The sequence below is a fragment of the Mastigoproctus giganteus genome, chromosome 4 (genome assembly GCF_048544385.1).
Source record: "Mastigoproctus giganteus isolate SK-2022 chromosome 4, ASM4854438v1, whole genome shotgun sequence".
Lineage (NCBI taxonomy): Eukaryota > Metazoa > Arthropoda > Arachnida > Uropygi > Thelyphonidae > Mastigoproctus > Mastigoproctus giganteus.
The window spans coordinates 134,338,321-134,357,498 of NC_143578.1; the positions used below are offsets into that span (position 1 = coordinate 134,338,321).

The 19,178-nt window shown below is 38.5% G+C and overlaps 1 protein-coding gene across 4 annotated transcripts in view; it reads right to left on the reverse strand.

Moving 5' to 3' along the window:
• LOC150087077 (single-stranded DNA-binding protein 3-like) overlaps nt 1-18,706 on the reverse strand; it is a 538,273-nt gene extending 519,567 nt beyond the window's left edge. For all 4 annotated transcript variants that reach the window (XM_090371800.1, XM_090371798.1, XM_090371799.1 and 1 more), the window contains exons 1-2: nt 18,514-18,706; nt 17,919-17,991 (exon numbers count right to left, since the gene is read on the reverse strand). In XM_090371800.1, the coding sequence (XP_090227926.1) occupies nt 17,919-17,991; nt 18,514-18,569 (129 nt within the window). In that variant the 5' untranslated portion in view covers nt 18,570-18,706. The remainder of the gene's footprint in view (nt 1-17,918; nt 17,992-18,513) is intronic.
• Between the last annotated feature and the right edge of the window lie 472 nt (nt 18,707-19,178).

Sequence of the window (19,178 nt, forward strand, 5' to 3'; positions counted from 1 at the left end):
CCTCTGAGCCTTTCAGTTGTCATTTGTTCAACATTTCTAGATCCTATTGCAGCAGCATGCTGTCATTAGTGTAATTAACAACCCTGCCAACCTTCGTATGGTCTGCAAACTTGGACATTAAGCCTGATATACCATCATCAATATCACTAATAAATACAGAAAACAACAACGGACCCAACAACTGAACCCTGGGGGACTCCACTAATAACATTAGTCCACGAAAAGCAGTGTCCATTGATCACCACTCTGTCTTCTCCCACTCAACCATCCCTTTATCCATAGCAGTAATTTGCCTCCAATGCCACACTGTTCCAATTTGTGCAACAGGCTTCCACATGCAACAGTATCAAAAGCCTTGATAAAGATCCAAATATATGATATCAAAATTATTCTTTGCATTAAGTTCCTTTATGACCACATCATAGTATCTAATCAAATTGGTCAGACAAGACTTTCCCTTAACAAACCCATGCTGTGTCCGAGCTATAACTGAAGTCTTGTCTAGATGATCCTGCAGTTCTTTAACCAGTGCCTCTATTAATTTCCCTGGAACAGAAGTTAAACTAACAGATCTGTAATTACTTGTGTCGCCCTCTGGTCCTCCTTTGTGAATTGGGGTCACATTTGCACATCTCCAGTCCATGGGTTCTTTCCCTGAGTCCAAGGAAGCTCTCATAATTATGGCCAAGGGTTTGGCTACCTCCCTTGTAGTCTCCTTCAATATAACTGGATAGATCCCATCCACCCCAGGTACCTTTCTTCGGTTTATATTCAACAATTTCTCGTCCACTTTGCTCTCAGTTATTACAAAATCATCTAGCTCACTGCCAGAGTTTAATTCCCCTCTGGCATTCCCCTCCCTGAATAACTCCTCATGTGTGAATGTAGAAGCAAAATACTCATTTAGTTTGTTATCTACCTGAGCAGGATCATCAACAGTTGAATCATCGATACCAAGTGGGCCACTCTGATTCATCCCCTTCCTTCTAGAGTTCACATAAGTAAAGAAATCTGCTGTTTTTCTTTGTGTCCTTTGTTAAGGATTTCTAGTAATCAGCCTTCGCTTGCCTAACCTCCTTTATGACTTGATTACAGACTAGCTTATATCTATCATAGGCTTCCCTGTCACCCGTTAATTTATATGTATCCCATGCATTTTTCTTCTCTGCCACATGTCTCATTAGTCCATCTGACATCCATTTAGGCCTAAACCTTGAACAATATTTCTTTGTTGGTATGAAAAGCCTAGTAGCTTCCAAGATAAATTCTTTGAATACTTCCCATTTTGAATTTCCTGTCTGTAACATCATCAGCTGGTCCCACTGTATAGAATTTAAATACTGTCTCAGACCACCTTAGTCACCTTTAAAAAAGTAAAAACCCTTCCCTTTACCCCTGATGGAAGTTACCTCTGAGTAAATCCCACTTCAGCACACTGTGATCACTGCCACCTGTTGGTTCCTTTATCTGCAGATTCCTAATGCATGAAGAATCACTACTGATAATCAGATCAACAGTATTACTCACTCTAGTTGCCTCCTGAACATGCTGCTGTAGAAAACAATCATCCAATAAATCTACAAAAGCCTTGCTAGTGTGAGTGACCAACCCACAAATTCCAGTCAATATCTGGGAAATTAAAATCCCCCATTATAAGACACTGATTTACTGGCCCACTCTTTTTCTCTGTACAGTTGTTTATTATTATATTCATCAGAGTCATTACACTTATAACACACTCCTACTTTCAATTTTGCTTTCCCACGTCACACCAAATTGACTCTACATTGCACTGTCAAGCCATGTCGACTGGCTGTACTTCCTTGGATTTTATGTGTTTCTTAACTAATAGCATAACCCCTCCTTCCTTCCTACCCTGTGACAGAAATATACGATGGAATTATGGACAGTGGGGCAGCAAGCATGGATGGAAATACCTGCAGAATGGTTTTGTGAACTAGTGGACTCAATGACTTGCCATGTGACCCCTTATCAGGGCAAAGAGGTGTTCCTACCTGTTACTAAATAGGTATCCCATGATTTCTGTCCACTCAGTGCACAGCATCAGCAAAAAAAAAAAAAAAAACTTCCCGTTTCACCCATCCATTCATTCCACAAGTTCGTCTAGTTCAGCTATGAATTTATGTAAGCTGTCATCTTCCACAGCGGCAGTTGGAAATTTGTTCCAGCAATGAACAAATTTCTGCACATCTATTCTTCAACTGTCATTCCTCAATTTGAATTTATGGCTCTCTCAGGTGCAGAATCTGAACAAGAGGAAGAATCCCATTAGCAAAGAGCTTGCTTAAACCATGCAATGCCATATACACCTCAATCAGATCGCCTCGCAGATGCCTAGTCTCCAGATGCTGCAATTTGCAGAACTCGAGTTGAGCCTTTCTTGGTAAAAGTAACTCTTTGTTTAACCCACTAATCTTGCTGCGCTTCTCTGTACTCATTCTAGCAGCTCTATAACTTTCCTAAAATAAGACCTCCAGAGCTGTATGCAGTACTCAGGGTGTGGCCTGACCATTGACTTATACAAGGGGGTAATCACCTCATTATACCTGATGGCAAAATTCCTATATATCATTGACAAGACTATGAGCTGCTCTTGCAGCCTGCCTGCACTGTCATATTTTCATCTTGAAAAAATAGATTCAATGCTTACAGTTTGTCAAATATATAAGCAAGGTATGCAACCCGCTGCAAATTATAATCACTAGGCAAATTTGATAATTCTCTGCAGTTTACCTAGAGTTTTTTTTTCTTGTGGCTTTAGCTTTACAATCAGCAAGAATTATCACAATTTTGGGGCATAATTCAGAGAGTCTTATCAGCACTTTACCTCGACTCAGCCAACGTGCTTCAGTGTAAAAAAGATAAGCAGTCACAATCTCTGCCCATTTCATTGCAAATCTGCCAAAAAAAAAAAAAAAAACCTAGATTTCATATAATTGATGATTTCTATTAGTGTCTTAAAAATATCTTTAAGTTTTGCAGGAATGTTTTTCACACTGTGATACCGTCAGTACAGACGTCGATACACCCTTCTTCTTCCAGTCGAGTTCATGAGCACAAACAAAAGCTGTAAATTTTTTCAAAAATATCAGCTACTGTTGTAGTTGTTTTCAAATCATCACAGATAAGAATGTCTTTGCACAGCCTGCCATTATACAGATATAATAAGCACAGGTAATACAGGTATAACTAACTGAGAAGGTCAGATGAGCAAAGTAAAAGTATTCTTTTTCGAAAATTTATTTTGTTTCTCAGAGCAAACTAAACTAGAATTACAATTAATAAGCTTTTGGCTGGGAGGCAGCCTTCTTCAGATTGAATTCTTTTTTCAGTGTCATTAGAGAGAGGCAGTTGTTTTACTTTTGCTGATTTTTTGGGTCAGAATATTGTCTCGCACAGGTCAATAGCAAGTGGCATTATCAAATTTTCACCAACAGTGTGGGCCTCTCATTGACAAGTAACGCAATAGCTCACTTTGGGTGAAGCTTCTAAGTTGTTTTTACGTAATACTTCTTTTTCTCTTCGAAATCAGCAGTGCACTTACTGTTCAATTCTCGATTATTTTTTTCAAAACGTCACATCAAGAGAGGGCTTCATACAGTTATAGCCTAAGTTTCTGTTCACATTCTTTTAAGGGCACAAAAGGTGATATAGTTGTACACGTTGGCACTAATGACATTAAGAGTAGAAGACCGGCGGAATTACTTGACAAGTACAGGTCACTGATGAAAAAAAGCCGTGAATTAGGGTTGAAATTGAAAGTGTCTGCAATTCTGCCCAGACACGATAGGAGGGAGTATATGATGAGAGCCCTGTCAATCAATTCGGCCCTGGAAAGATTGTGCAGGGCTCAAGGGGTAGAATTTTTTTCAGCCTGGTCTGTACTTGTTAACAGGAGAGACTGCTTCTACAGGGATGGGATACACTTAAATAGAAAGGGTGCAAGAATGTTTGCTGATGCTATCGAGGCAATGTTAGGTGGGTCGGAAAACTGCTAGATTGGGGGGATACAAGGACTAATAGATTAACAGTAGCCACTGGCAGAGGTGAAAGTGATTCTTGCACTGCTTCTATTGGAATGAGCCGCAGCCTGGAAAATAAGATGCAGGATATTTCAGAGACTGCTGGGAATCATTGGGGTACAAGTAAACACATGGGTTGTGTTAGGGTAGCTAAGAAAAAGAACAGGTGCATGTATACTTGTGTGTACACCAATGCTAGGAGTTTAGTAAATAAATTTGATGAATTTGAGGTATTGCTCAAAACATCAAAGGCAGATATTGTGGGGATTTCAGAGACGTGGTGTCACACAGATATAAGAAATGCAGAACTGGAATTTGGGGAGTACAATGTCTACAGAAAGGATAGACAGGATAGGAAGGGAGGAGGGGTTATGCTATTAGTTAAAAAACACATAAAATCCAAGGAAGTGAAGCCAGTCGACATCGCTGGACAGTGCAGTGTCGAGTCAGTTTGGTGTGACATAAGCATTGGGAGATCAAAATTGAGAGTAGGAGTGTGCTATAGGCCTAATGACTCTGATGAGTATAATAAGAAACTGTTCGGAGAAATAGAGTGGGCCAGTAAATCAGAGAGTCTTATAATGGGGGATTTTAATTTCCCAGATATTGACTGGAATTTGGGGGCTGGTCACTCACACAGTAGCAAGGCTTTTGTGGATTTATTGGATGATTGTTTTCTACATCAGCATGTTCGGGAGGCAACTAGAGGGAGTAATACTCTTGATTTGATTATCAGTAGTGATTCTTCATGCATTAAGAATCTGCAGATAAATGAACCACTTGGTGGCAGTGATCACAGTGTGCTGAAGTGGGAGTTACTCAAAGAGGTAACTACCATTAGGGGTAAAGGGAAGGGGTATTGCTTTCGTAAAGGCGACTACAATGGACTGAGACAGTATTTAAATTCTATACAGTGGGATCAACTGATGATATTGCCAACAGCAAATTCAAAATGGGAAGCATTCAAAGAACTTATCGTGGAAGCTACTAGGCTTTACATACCAACTAAGAAATATTGTTCAAGGTTTAGGCCTAAATGGTTGTCAGATGAACTAATGAGGCATATGGCAGAGAAGAAAAATGCATAGGATACATACAAATTAACACGTGACACGGACGCCTATGATAGATACAAGTTGATCTGTAACCAAGTTACAAAGGAGGTTAGGCAGGCGAAGGCAGATTACGAGAGATCCTTGGCAAGGGATGCGAAGAAAAACAGCAAAGAGTTCTTCACTTATGTAAACTCTAGAAGGAAGGGGATGAATCAGATTGGTCCACTTGAGATCGATGGGTCAACTGTTGATGACCCTGCTCGGGTAGCTAACAAACTAAATGAATATTTTGCATCGACATTCACACATGAGGAGTTATTCAGCGAGGGGAATGCCAGAGGTGTATTCAACTCTAGCAGTAAGCTAGAGAATCTTGTAATAACTGAGAGCAAAGTGGAGGAGAAATTGTTGAAGATAAACACAAGAAAGGCACCTGGGGTGGATGGGATCTATCCAGTTATATTAAAGGAGGCAGCAAAGGAGGTAAGCAAACCCTTAGCCATAATTATGAGAGCTTCCTTGGACTCAGGGGAGGTACCCATTGACTGGAGATGTGCAAATGTGACCCCAATTCACAAAGGGGGATCAAAGGCTGACACAAGTAATTATAGACCTGTGAGTTTAACTTCTGTTCCCGGAAAATTAATGGAGGCACTGGTGAAAGAAGCACTGCAGGATCATCTAGACAAGACTTCAGTTATAGCTAGGACACAGCATGGTTTTGTTAAGGGGAAGTCTTGCCTGACCAATTTGATTGGATACTATGATGCAGTCACAAAAGAACTGAATGCAGGGAATAACTTTGATATTATATACTTGGATCTTAGAAAGGCTTTTGATACTGTTGCACATGGAAGACTGCTGCACAAATTGGAGCAGTGTGGCATTGGAGGCAAGTTGCTGCTATGGATAAAGGGGTGGTTGAGGGGGAGAAGACAGAGAGTGGTAATCAATGGACACTGCTCAACGTGGACTAATGTTATTAGTGGAGTCCCTCAGGGTTCAGTATTGGGGCCTTTATTGTTTTCTGTATTTATAAATGATATTGATGATGGTATATCAGGCTTAATGTCCAAGTTTGCAGACGATACGAAGGTTGGCAGGGTTGTCAAGGACACTACTGACACTATGCTGCTGCAACAGGATTTGGAAAGGTTGAGCAGATGGGCTTCGAGGTGGCAAATGAAGTTTAACATTGACAAATGTAAAGTACTACATATGGGAAACAGCAACCCCAGAGCAACGTATCAACTCTGTGGTACTACACTGACAGTGGTAGAGAATGAAAGGGACCTGGGGGTGGTGGTGCAGGCAGATATGAAGTTCTCTGAGCAGTGCAGACGAGCTGCAAGAGTAGCTCATGGTGTATTGTCAATGATATATAGGAATTTTTCTAGCAGGGATAAGGAGGTGATTATTCCCTTGTATAAGGCAATGGTCAGGCCACACCTAGAGTACTGTATACAGGCCTGGAGGCCTCATTTCAGGAAGGATGTAGAGCTGCTGGAACGAGTACAGAGAAGGGCAACTAGATTGGTGAATGGGACAAAGGGGTTCTCTTACGAAGAAAGGCTTAAGTTTTGCAAATTACAGTGTCTGGAAACTAGGCACCAGCGGGGTGATCTGATAGAGGTGTACAAAGCCTTGAATGGTTTGAGCATGCTCAGTGCTGATGGGATTCTTCCTCTAGCTCAGAAAAATCACCTGAGAGGGCATAAATTCAAATTGAGGAAAGACAGATGTAGGATAGATGTGCGGAAATTTGCCTTTAGCCAGCGGGTGGTTGGTGGGTGGAACAGACTTCCATCCCTTGTCGTGGAAGTTGATAGCCTAAATAAGTTTAAGGCTCAGCTGGACAGGTATTTCGAACGAACAGAGGGGTGAAGTGGAAGTGGTTATTTTTATTTATTTATGTTACTTTTTTTTTTTTTTTTTTTTTGGCTGATGCTGCATAAGCTTGCTTTCTTGCATCAAATGCCTCTACTAATGCTAATGCTAATAACTAACTGAGAAGGTCAGATGAGCAAAGTAAAAGTATTCTTTTTCGAAAATTTATTTTGTTTCTCAGAGCAAACTAAACTAGAATTACAATTAATAAGCTTTGGCTGGGAGGCAGCCTTCTTCAGATTGAATTCTTTTTTCAGTGTCATTAGAGAGAGGCAGTTGTTTTACTTTTGCTGATTTTTTGGGTCAGAATATTGTCTCGCACAGGTCAATAGCAAGTGGCATTATCAAATTTTCACCAACAGTGTGGGCCTCTCATTGACAAGTAACGCAATAGCTCACTTTGGGTGAAGCTTCTAAGTTGTTTTTACGTAATACTTCTTTTTCTCTTCGAAATCAGCAGTGCACTTACTGTTCAATTCTCGATTATTTTTTTCAAAACGTCACATCAAGAGAGGGCTTCATACAGTTATAGCCTAAGTTTCTGTTCACATATTAAACAAAGAGGGATTTGATTCTGCTCATCACCACAATAACAAGAGACATATTTCATATATTCATTTTGATAATGTCGTCATTTTTTTTTTTTTTTTTTGGTTCTTATCTGAAGCTGATTTGTTCTTAGACTGACTTGATGAATGATCACGATTACAGTCTCCAGTTGGTCTGTTATACTGAGGTATTCTCGACTCATCTTCTCTCAGATTTTCTGTTCTCTCCATATAATCTAACTTTCTCTTTATTTCTCTTACTAAAAATATATTCATGATTGGATGGTGTGAAACAAAAATTAAAAATAGTTATGCAGAAAAACCACATCTCTCCAGCACAAACTCACAACACAAAACATTTCTGGGACTTATATCTACTCCATATCTGTATTTCTTAAGAGGAGAAACAGATAAAAATTGGCTGTATATTTGCTTCGATATATTTAGTATTCAGATGCCTAGTAATTTTTGTAAACAACAGGACTCATCAGTGAATAATTACTGTAAACACCCAGTTTCACCCCTCACTTAGAGATGCAATAAAAGAGTATTTCAGAGGAACACTAATTACAAACAGCTATCTCTGAAGGGGAATAAGGCTACTGTTCATCAAGTGAGGTACATTAGTTACAAAGTAAATTTTTGTATTGCACATGACAACAGCACATGACATCCTTTCGCCAAGGATAGCAAAAACTGCTAAGGGCTAAACTAGACAAAAATATATGTGAAGTGATAAGTGAGTTATGAAGAAATCAAATGATTTCACTTCGGCACTGATAAGCCAGACAGTTTGGTTTTGATTTAGTTTTCTCAAAACACAATAAATTCTAGGTTATCAGAAATAAACACATGGTAAAATCTCAGAAAAATTTTGCAATTAGCTGATAAGTATTTTACTAAAAACTAAGCACATAAAAATTCACCATTTTGGATACAACACCAAAGTACCACCAATTGAAAACCGTTGCCACAAGAGACTACGTCGCCTCCGTAGCCAGGTGGGAAGGAGCAGCAGTGCGTAGCACATGCTTCTTGATTAGACCGGGGTTCGAGCCCGTCACCACCAAATACGGAGGATGCGAAAAGGTCAGGGAATGACCACCGCATATCCCAGAGCAATATGGCCTTAGTTGCTAATGCTCCTAAAAACCAAATAACAACAACAAGAGACTAATTCTGCAAATTGTAGCATATGGAAACTAGGAATGCAAAGTGCAATAACTATTTTAGTGATTTAGGTTTTAAATGAATTGAGTAAACTAAATGCTGGCATCTTTATACTGTCTCAGACACTAAAGTGGACACAAATTTAGAAAGGATGGTTACAGGATAGATATGCAGAAATTTGCTTCCAGGAAGACAGTGACAGATTGTTGGAAAAATTTTTTAATTTGGTTTATGGAAAGGAATAGTTGGATAAATTTAAGAAAGAATTAGACAAATTTCAAATTATTAGAAGAGATGGACAGATGAGGTAGTCCAAGGTAGTCCCCTATTTGGGGAATACCATGTCCATATTTTGTGAGAGTTATACTATTTTACCCCTCTTTTGATCTCACTCAGTTTTATTCTTAAATTTGCTTATCCTCCACAGGTATGGATAAGTATAGAAACGCAGTCCTTGATACACGATCGGTTGTAGTCCCCTGATGAAATAACTGATCATGTATCAATTTTTACTTTTAGCTAACATCAGATTTGAATTTTATATTTTCTCTTCCCCTTTTTTGGACCTATAACCAAAATTACCCATCCATATGTGATGCTGGACATCACTCCTTATTTTAAATTAATCATTTTTACTTAAATCATTTTTTGCTTTACAGTTACCTTTACTCTAATTGGCTTTTCAATTTGGCCTATAATTTTGCTTGATTCATGATAACAAACAGGATTTTCACATTTTCATGTGAGTGTGTGTGTTTAGACTTAATAAAAGACAAAAGTGAAAATGTTTGAAAGGAATAGCAAGAAAAGTACAAAAAGAGTCCCAGATCAGATTAATGCCATTAAATTATTCATTAAGCATTACATCAGTCTGTAAAATAATTACAATAGTATGTAAGATTTAGCCATAATTATGAAAGCTTCCTTGGAATCGGGGAGGAGGTCCCCATGGACTGGAGGTGTGCAAATGTATCACCAATTCACAAAGGGGGTTCAAAAGGTGACACAAGTAACTAGAGACCTATTAGTTTAACTAGTGTTCCGGGGAAAATAATGGAGTCACTGGTTAAAGAAGCATTGCAGGATCATCTCGACAAGACTGCAGTAATAGTTAGGACAGCATGGGTTTGTTAAAGAGAGGTCTTGTCTGACTAATTTGATTGGATACTATGATGTGGACACAAAGGAACTGAATGTCAAAAATAATGTTGATATCTTATATTTCAATTTCAGGAAAGCTTTTGATACTGTAGCCCATGGAAGATTGCTGTACAAATTCGAGAGGTATGGCGTTAAGGGTAAATTGCTACAATGGATAAAGGGATGATTGAGTGGGCGATGACAGAGAGTGGTAATCAATGGACACTGCTCCAGGGTTCGGTGCTGGGCCCATTGTTGTTTTGTGTATTCATCAATGATATTGATGAAGGTATATCAGGCTTAATGTCCAAGTTTGCAGATGATACAAAGGTTGGCAGGGTTATTAACGACAGTAAAGACAGTATTCTACTCCAACTGGATCTAGACAAGTTGAGCAAATGGGCTGAGAAGTGGCAACTGAAGTTTAACATTGACAAATGCAAAGTACTGCACATAGGTAGCAATAACCCAAGAGAAACGTACCAACTGTGTGTTACTACACTCAGGGAAATGGAAAAGACATGGGGGTAATTGTGCAGTCAAATATGAAGTTTGCTGAGCAGTGCAGATGGGCTGCCAGGGCAGGTCATGGAGTCTTGTCAATGATATATAGGAATTTTGCCAGCAGGGGACAGGGAGGCAATTATCCCGATGTACAAGGAAATGGTCAGGCCACACCTAGAGTAAATTCCTAAAATGAGGCCTCCACACCAGGTCTGGAGGCCTCATTTTAGGAAGGATATAGAGTTGCTAGAATGAGTACAGAAAAAGGCAACAAGGCTAGTGAGAGGAACAAAGGGGTGTGCATATGAAGAAAGGTTCTACAAGTTGCAGCATCTGGAGACTAAGCACCTGAGAGGTGATCTGACTGAGCTGTATAAGGCCTTGAATGGTTTGAGCAAGCTAAATGCTGAGGGGATACTTCCTTGTGCTCAGACTAAGAACCTGAGAGGGCATAGATGTAAATTGAGGAAAGACAGTTGTAGAATAGATGTGCAGAAGTTTGCCTTTAGCCAGCAGGTGATTGATTGGTGGAACAGACTTCCATCTTTTGTTGTGGAAGTTGATAGCCTAAATAAATTTAAGGCTGAGCTAGACAGGCATTTGGAATGAATGGAGTGGTGAAATGGGAGTTTTTTTTTTTTTGGCTGATGCTGCATAAGCTTGCTTTCTTGCATCGTATGCCTCTACTAATGCTAACGATAAGGATTTAAGATAAAGGAATTCAACAGTACGTAAGTACAATACTGTTTAATAAAAGCTATACCATATAGCCTTAAGGCAAAATTAATATGCATACAGAGTTAGCCTTTAGGCGAAAAAGAAAGATATTATAAAAGTATACCCAGTGAGCCATGAGGCCAAAAGGCTTAGATAACCTAAGCTGGTTTATTTAGCTATACCCTATAAATAAACAAATAATTAATGATAAAATAAATGCAAGTAAAAAGAAAAATAAAATAAAATGATGAAAATGAGGCAAATTATTGATATTAGGATACACTGAATGGTACATTTTCAATACATTCAATCAAATAATTGGCAAAGGCTATCTGTTTCTGATCTGCTAGTTTAGCTAGGTCCAAATGATCTAAAATTATCCAAGTGTTAAAATTTAGCAGCAAACTGGCAAAATAACAGCTAGCCCGACAGATAACTTTGAAACAAATAATACAGAAGATAGAGAGCCAACAATAAATTTCCTGTAAGTTGTGATGTATATGATATATACCTGTGAAAAAGAAGGCTTATCCTGATATAAGGGGAAAGGAGGTAAGAGTAAGGAAAGCAATAGCATTTATTTTATTATTAATTATTTGTTTATTTATAGGGTATAACTAAATAACCTAGCTCAGGCTATCAAAGTCTTTTGGCCTCATGGCTCACCGGGTATACTTTTATAATACCTTATCTTCCTTTTCAGCCTAAAGGCTCTGAATGCATATTAATTTGGCCTTAGGGCTATATGGTATAGCTTTTATTGAATAATATTGTTCTTTAAACACTGTTCAAATCATCCTTTATCTTAAATCCTTATATTACATACTATTATATATATATATATATATATATATATATATATATATCTGATAATTAAAATAAATATGATATTTAAAATAAAAAACATCAGCCAGTAGCACAGCAAAAATGCAGAGCGAAACGAAACGTAAAATAATATAAAATAAACAAACAGGGAAGGGAAAGTAGAAATAATAGGACAAAAAGGTAGTCGATAATCCCCTGTATAATTTAGTCATTAAACCCAATTAATAAAAACGATGTAAATTTAAAATAATGCCAATTATATATAAAATTTAGCGGTACCCCCCCCTCGAAGGTACCAGTTCCAAAAGACGTGAAATATCACCAAAAAGGGGTTAAAAAAAGGGGTTAACCCCTTTTTGGTGATATTTCACGTCTTTTGGAACTGGTACCTTCGAGGGGGGGGGGTACCGCTAAATTTTATATATAATTGGCATTATTTTAAATTTACATCGTTTTTATTAATTGGGTTTAATGACTAAATTATACAGGGGATTATCGACTACCTTTTTGTCCTATTATTTCTACTTTCCCTTCCCTGTTTGTTTATTTTATATTATTTTACGTTTCGTTTCGCTCTGCATTTTTGCCGTGCTACTGGCTGATGTTTTTTATTTTAAATATCATATTTATTTTAATTATCAAATATAATTAGGCTTCATGTGGAGAATGTGCATTTGCTGCCTCTAATGATAGCTCCATATTTATATTTATTTATTTTTATTACTTTTGCCTAACTTTTACATCACATTATATATATATATATACACACACACACACACATATATATATATATATATATATATATATATGTATACACACACACACACAGGGTGATTCAATACACCAGTGCGAAAAACTTGCAGGAGGTGTAGGGGGCACAAAGACGAATCGGAATCACATAGCATTGCAGGGTCCGAAATGCCTTCGTCATGCGGTAGAGGACGTTGAACGGGAGGTCGCGTGAACAGCGATCCCACTGGAAGTCAGCATTTGTGAACCGTTTCTGCTGAAGAAACCAAGTAGCAAAAGTCCTCCGGAATGGATAATCCACAGGCTCCAATGATTGGATGCGTTGCAGATGGTATGAACTCATTTGGTTTGTTGACAGTATCCTCCATACAGTGGATTGGGAAATACCCAATTGTTGGCCTATCGCTCAAGTACTCATACTCTGATTGCCTTCTGAAAGGCGTAGGACAATCTCCTCATTGTCTGGCATCCTCGTCGTTTGCTCTCGATTCATGGTACCTCTCGTGAAACAACCAGTCTCACGTAACCTTCTGTGCACACGTGCGAAAATCTTATGATGAGGAGCAAGCCTGTGCAGGAAACGTTCCTGGTACAAGCGCAGAGCGGCGCGCCCATTACAGTCCGCAGCTCCATACGCGAGGTGCATGTTGGCCAGTTCAACGTTTGAATACTTGTCCATCCTACTGCCTCGGGAACCGGTTCGCAAATGCTGACTTCCAGAAGGATCGCTGTTCAAGCGACCTCCCGTTCAACGTCCTCTGCCGCATGACAAAGGCATTTCAGACCCTGCAATCGGACCCTGCAATGCTATGTGATTCCGATTCGTCTTTGTGCCCCCTACACCTCCTGCAAGTTTGTTGCACTGGTAGTGAATCACCCTGTATGTATGTGTGTATATATATATATATATATATATAATATATATATATATATATATATAATAATGGGGGAATACAAGGACTAATAGATTAACAGCAGCCACCGGCAGAGGTGGTAGTAGTAGTAGTGGCATGTGATGCAAGAAAGCAAGTGTATGAGCTTATGCAGAATCAGCAAAAAAAAAAACAAAAAAAAAACACACCATTCCCTCCAAATACCTGTCCAATTCCTCCTTAAATTTTTTTAATCTATCAACTTCCACAACGACAGATGGAAGTTTGTTCCAGCAATTAACCACCCGCTACCTAAAGGCAAATTTCTGCACATCTATTCTACATCTGTCTTTTCTTAATTTGAATTTATGCTCCCTTAGGTTCGTAATCTGAACAAGTGGAAGGATTTCATCAGAATTCAGCGTGCTCAACCCATTCAAGGCCTTATACACCTCAATCAGATCTCACCGCAGGTGCCCAGTCTCCAGCCACTGCAATTTGCAGAATTTAAACCTCTCTTGGTAAGACGATCCCTTCATTCCCCTCACAAATCTTGTTGCCCTTCTCTGTACATGCTCAAGCAAATCTACATCCTTCCTAAAATGAGGCCTCCAGACCTGTTTACAGTACTCGAGGCGTGGCCTGACCATTGCCTTATACAGAGTGACAATCATCTCATTTTCCCTGCTACCAAAATTCCTATATATCATTGACAAAACCCCATGACCTGTCCTGGCAGCCTGTCTGCATTGCTCGGAAAACTTCATATCTCACTGCACAATTACTCCCAGGTCTTTTTCATTTTCTACCACCTTAGGTGTAGTACCACTGAGTTGGTACATTTCTCTGGGGTTACTTCTACCCATATGCAGTACTTTGCATTTGTCAAGGTTAAACTTCAGTTGCCACTTCTTAGCACATCTGCCCAAATTATCTAGATCCTGTTGCAGTAGCACACTGCCATTACTGTCATTAACAACCCTGCCAACCTTTGTATCATCTGCAAACTTCGACACTAAGCCTGATATACCTTCATCAATATCATTGATAAATATACACAACAACAGAGGACCCAACACCGAACCCTGTGGGGCTCCACTAATAACATTAGTCCACGAAGAGCAGCACCCATTAATTACCACCCTCTGTCTTCTCCCACCCAACCATCCTTTTATTCATTGTAGCAACTTACCCTTAATACCATTCTGCTCCAATTTGTACAATAGTCTTCCATGCGCAACAGTGTCAAAAGGTTTCCTGAAATCCAAATATATGATATCAAAATTAATTTTTGCATCCAGTTCCTTTGTAACAACATCATAATATCCTATCAAATTTGTCAGACAAGACTTTCCCTTAACAAGCCCATGCTTTGTCTGAATTATTGCTGCAGTCTTGTCTAGACAATCCTGCAATGTATCTTTAACCAGTGACTCCATTATTTTACATAGAACAGAAGTTAAACTAACTGGTCTGTAATTACTCGTGTCACCCTTCAATCCCCCTTTGTGAATTGGGGATACATTTGCACATCTTCAGTATGTGAGGACCTCCCCCGAGTCTAAGGATGCTCTCATAATTATGGCTAAGGGTTTGCTTAGTTGCTTTGCCACCTCCTTTAATATAACTGGATAGATCCCATCCACCACAGGTGACTTTCTTATGTTTAACTTCAACAATTTCTCCTCCACTTTGCTCTCAGTTATTACAAAATCATTAAGCACCCTGCTACAATTTGATAACCTTCTGCCATTTTCAAAACTTAATAACTCCTCATGTGTGAATGTAGATGCAAAATACTCATTCAGTTTGTTTGCTATCTGAGCAGGATCTTTAACAGTTGAACCATCGATATCAAGTGAACCAATCAGATTCATCCCCTTCCTTTCAGAGTTTATATAAGTAAAGAAATCCTTGCTGTTTTTCTTAGCATCTTTTGCCAAAGATTTCTCGTAATCTGCCTTCCTCTGCTTAACCTCCTTTGTGACCTGATTACAGACTAGCTTATATCTGCCATAGGCTTCTGAGTCGCTTGATAATTTATATGCATCCCATGCATTTTTCTTCTCTGTCATGAGTCTCATTAGTTCATTTGATAACCATTTAGGCCTAAACATTGAACAATATTTCTTAATAGGTATGAAACTTTTAGTAGCATCCACAATTAATTCCTTGAAAGCTTCCCACTTAGAATTTACTGTTGGTAACATCGTCAGTTGGATCCCACTGTACAGAATTTTAAAACTGTCTGAGACCACTGTACTCACCTTTACAGAAGCAAAAACCCTTTCCTTTACCCCTGATGGTAATATATCTTTAAGTAATTCCCACATCACTGCCACCTAATGGTTCCTTTATCTGCAAATTCTTAATACAAGAATGATCACTGTTGATAACCAGATCAAGAGTATTACCCTCTCTGATTGCCTCTCGGACATGCTGCTGTAGAAAACAATCATCCAATAAATCCACAAAAGTCTTACTAGTATGTGAGTGACCAACCCATAAGTTCCAGTCAATATCTGGGAAGTTAAAATCCCCCATTATAAGACATTCTGATTTCCTAGCCAACTATTTCTCTGTACAATTGTTCATTGTACTCATTAGGCTCCTACTCTTATTTTTGCTTTCACGGTGCTTATGTCACACCCAACTGACTCAACAGTGCACTGTTCATCTATATCAACTGGATGCACTTCTTTTGATTTTATGTTTTTCTTAATTAACAGCATGACACCTCCTCCCTTCCTATCCTGTCTATCCTTTCTGTACACATTGTACTCCCCAAATTCCAGTTCTGCATTCCTTAAATCTGTGTGACACCACGTCTCTGCTATCCCAACAATATCTGCCTTTGATGTCTTGACCAAACTTCAAAATCAAATTTATTTACTATACTTCTAGCATTGGTATACATGTACCTATCCTTATTATTAGTTACCCTAACACATCCCATATACCCATCTGTTTCACGATGACTGCCATCAGTCCCTGAAACCACCAGCATCCCTCGCTCCACGTCGTTACTTATTCTAATAGAAGTTGTGCAAGAATCACCTTCACCTCTGCCTGCGGCTACTTTTAACCTATTAGTCTGTGAATCCCCCCAAGCTAGCAGTATTCTGACCCACCTAACACTGCCTCAATAGCATCAGCAAATATTCTTGCACCCTTTTTATTTAAGTGTATCCCATCCCTGTAGAAGCAGTCTCTCCTGTTAACAAGCACAGACCACGCTGAAAAAAAATTCTACCCCTTGAGCCATGCACATTCCCTCCAGGGCCGTAATGATTGATTATGGATGGAAATACCATAAGGTGATAGGTATACCTGATAAAACTATTGATTCTCCCCTGACTACCAGTAATAAATTACTTAAAATAATTAATGGCAAAATGACTTTATTGCTGCTGTACTAACTAACCAGCCAGCTCATTGTTCCCGTATTTTAAAATTTTGCTCTTGTTAATTAGCTGATAAACTGCATCAGCTACCAAACACAGACCACTCTCTAAAGAGCATTCGCAATATGTAGCTCATGCAGATTCATGCCGGAGCTACATATTATGAAGAATTGCAAGCTTTAAACCCACAGGATACAAGACTTCTGACTGACACAGTATCAGGAGCCCACAACTAATGCACAAATAAAATTAATAAGCTAAGCTAATATAATCTAACCTAACCTACCCAAATATATTCAAAGTTTCAATGGCAATGATAATTTCAAATGGAAAAGGTTATAATGTTTTTGATCTGGGTGAATGTTAAAATAATATGATATAATTTATTTTTAATTCTTGACATAAATATACACCTGACATCGTTACAATCTAATGTAATATTTCAGCAATGAACACTATCATGACAATGTTTTCAGTACATTTATTCATAATTAAAACTAAAAATGAAATGTCTGCTGTAATATAGAAAAAAAAAAACTGTATGTATCGGGTAAACTTACTATATGTAACCATGATACATGATTACATACAGTAAGAAGATTGCATATCTTCCTTTATCTCAAAAATGAAACCTAATATCTTTGAAACTACAGTAGTTTTATTATAGTAACATACATTAATAATAACTAATATTCTAAGTTATATAAATATAACACAAGTGTATGCTGTGCTAGTGAAGTAAACAAACTGGTATTTAAAAATACCAGGTTACCCCAACTTTTGCAAATGACATCAGGAATAAGGTGCCATTTATAGAATTAAATTTTAATACGATAACTTAAATGTGTCGGAACGGTTTTCCTGCAGTGCAAAATTAGGAACTAAACAAGGAAACCTAGAGTAGATCAGCGTCAACACATGTACCAAAAGAGCGAAGTCCTGGCCTAGCTAAGTGATCACAACCGGTTAAACTCAATAACCCATACTACGTAAAAACACTTACTTCTGATAGAAATGTCTGTGCGGCTTTCTGGGCTCCAACATGTAATAAATATTCGTACACGTATAGTGCTAACCTGAAATAAAACAGAAATGAAGTTATTTTTAAGAAATTTTAATAAATATATACTATAACAGTTAGGGTTAGATCAATGACTTCCAGCTATTATGTTAAACATACCTCCCCCTCTATATCAAAATGGAATGTACCTGGACATATGTCTGAGCCTCGGGCTTGCTTCCTAAGAATCAATTTTTCCTCCCCAAAATAAATTCAAGCAATTGAAAAGAGCTGTAAGTTGCAAGCCCACGTCAAGGTAGAAAAACTTCGCAATAAGGATATCTCAGCTCAGTGAACCACGTATTAAAACAAGCGCGTCACTTGCCATTCTTACCGAATCGTGACATGCCGAGCGCCATGATGGAGTGAGCGCAACTGTCAGAATAGCCACAGGCAGTCTCTGTTTGAAACGTACTTCATAACATTATTCTAAGGAGATCATATATGCTATTGTCACACCATCAACACTGAAAGTAGATCGTGCTTTCTACATTTCATCTTAAAATTTGTACTTAGAAGAACAGCGTAAAGAACTTACTTTTCTCTTGCTTGAGCATCGGAAGGTACTGTTGAGCCTTTCCCTTTAGCGTACATGCTGTATGTTGAACTGTCACGCACTTGTCAAGACATTCAGGACGGCACCGACCCTGTTGCCATAGAAACATCAATTGAGAACTGTCAAACCTCGAGATGTGATTGGGCTCAACTTTCTCAACGCGGAGGTGCCTACACGCTTTTCTCCACAACGTAACCAACAAACGCGATTTCACGATACTGTGATTGGCTGTTTAGCAAGCTTCTCACTGAAAGGAAAATAAAAACTACCTCTCCTCCCGGATGATACCAAAGAAGAAGAACAAGATTAGAAAAGAGTGACAATATTGTGGAAGTATATTTGAAATTCTGAATGAGAAAATAAAAAGTAAAGATTCGTAAAGTCAAAAGGTAGTTTTCTTCGTGTACACGTTATAGCAATCAATGTAGCGGGAGGGCATCCCTTATAAAGAATAGCCCAACACTAGGAAATTCCTCAAATTTGAGAAAGAAAAGAAACCACTGCCAGAGAAAAAATAAATAAATAAAAGTTCTCTAACAGCTGTCTTTGATGACCAACCAATGCGAATTTTGTCAATATTTGAAGACTGCGCTGCACTGACAAATATTTATACAAAATATTCAAAAAATGTTTTCAAAGTGAAATTT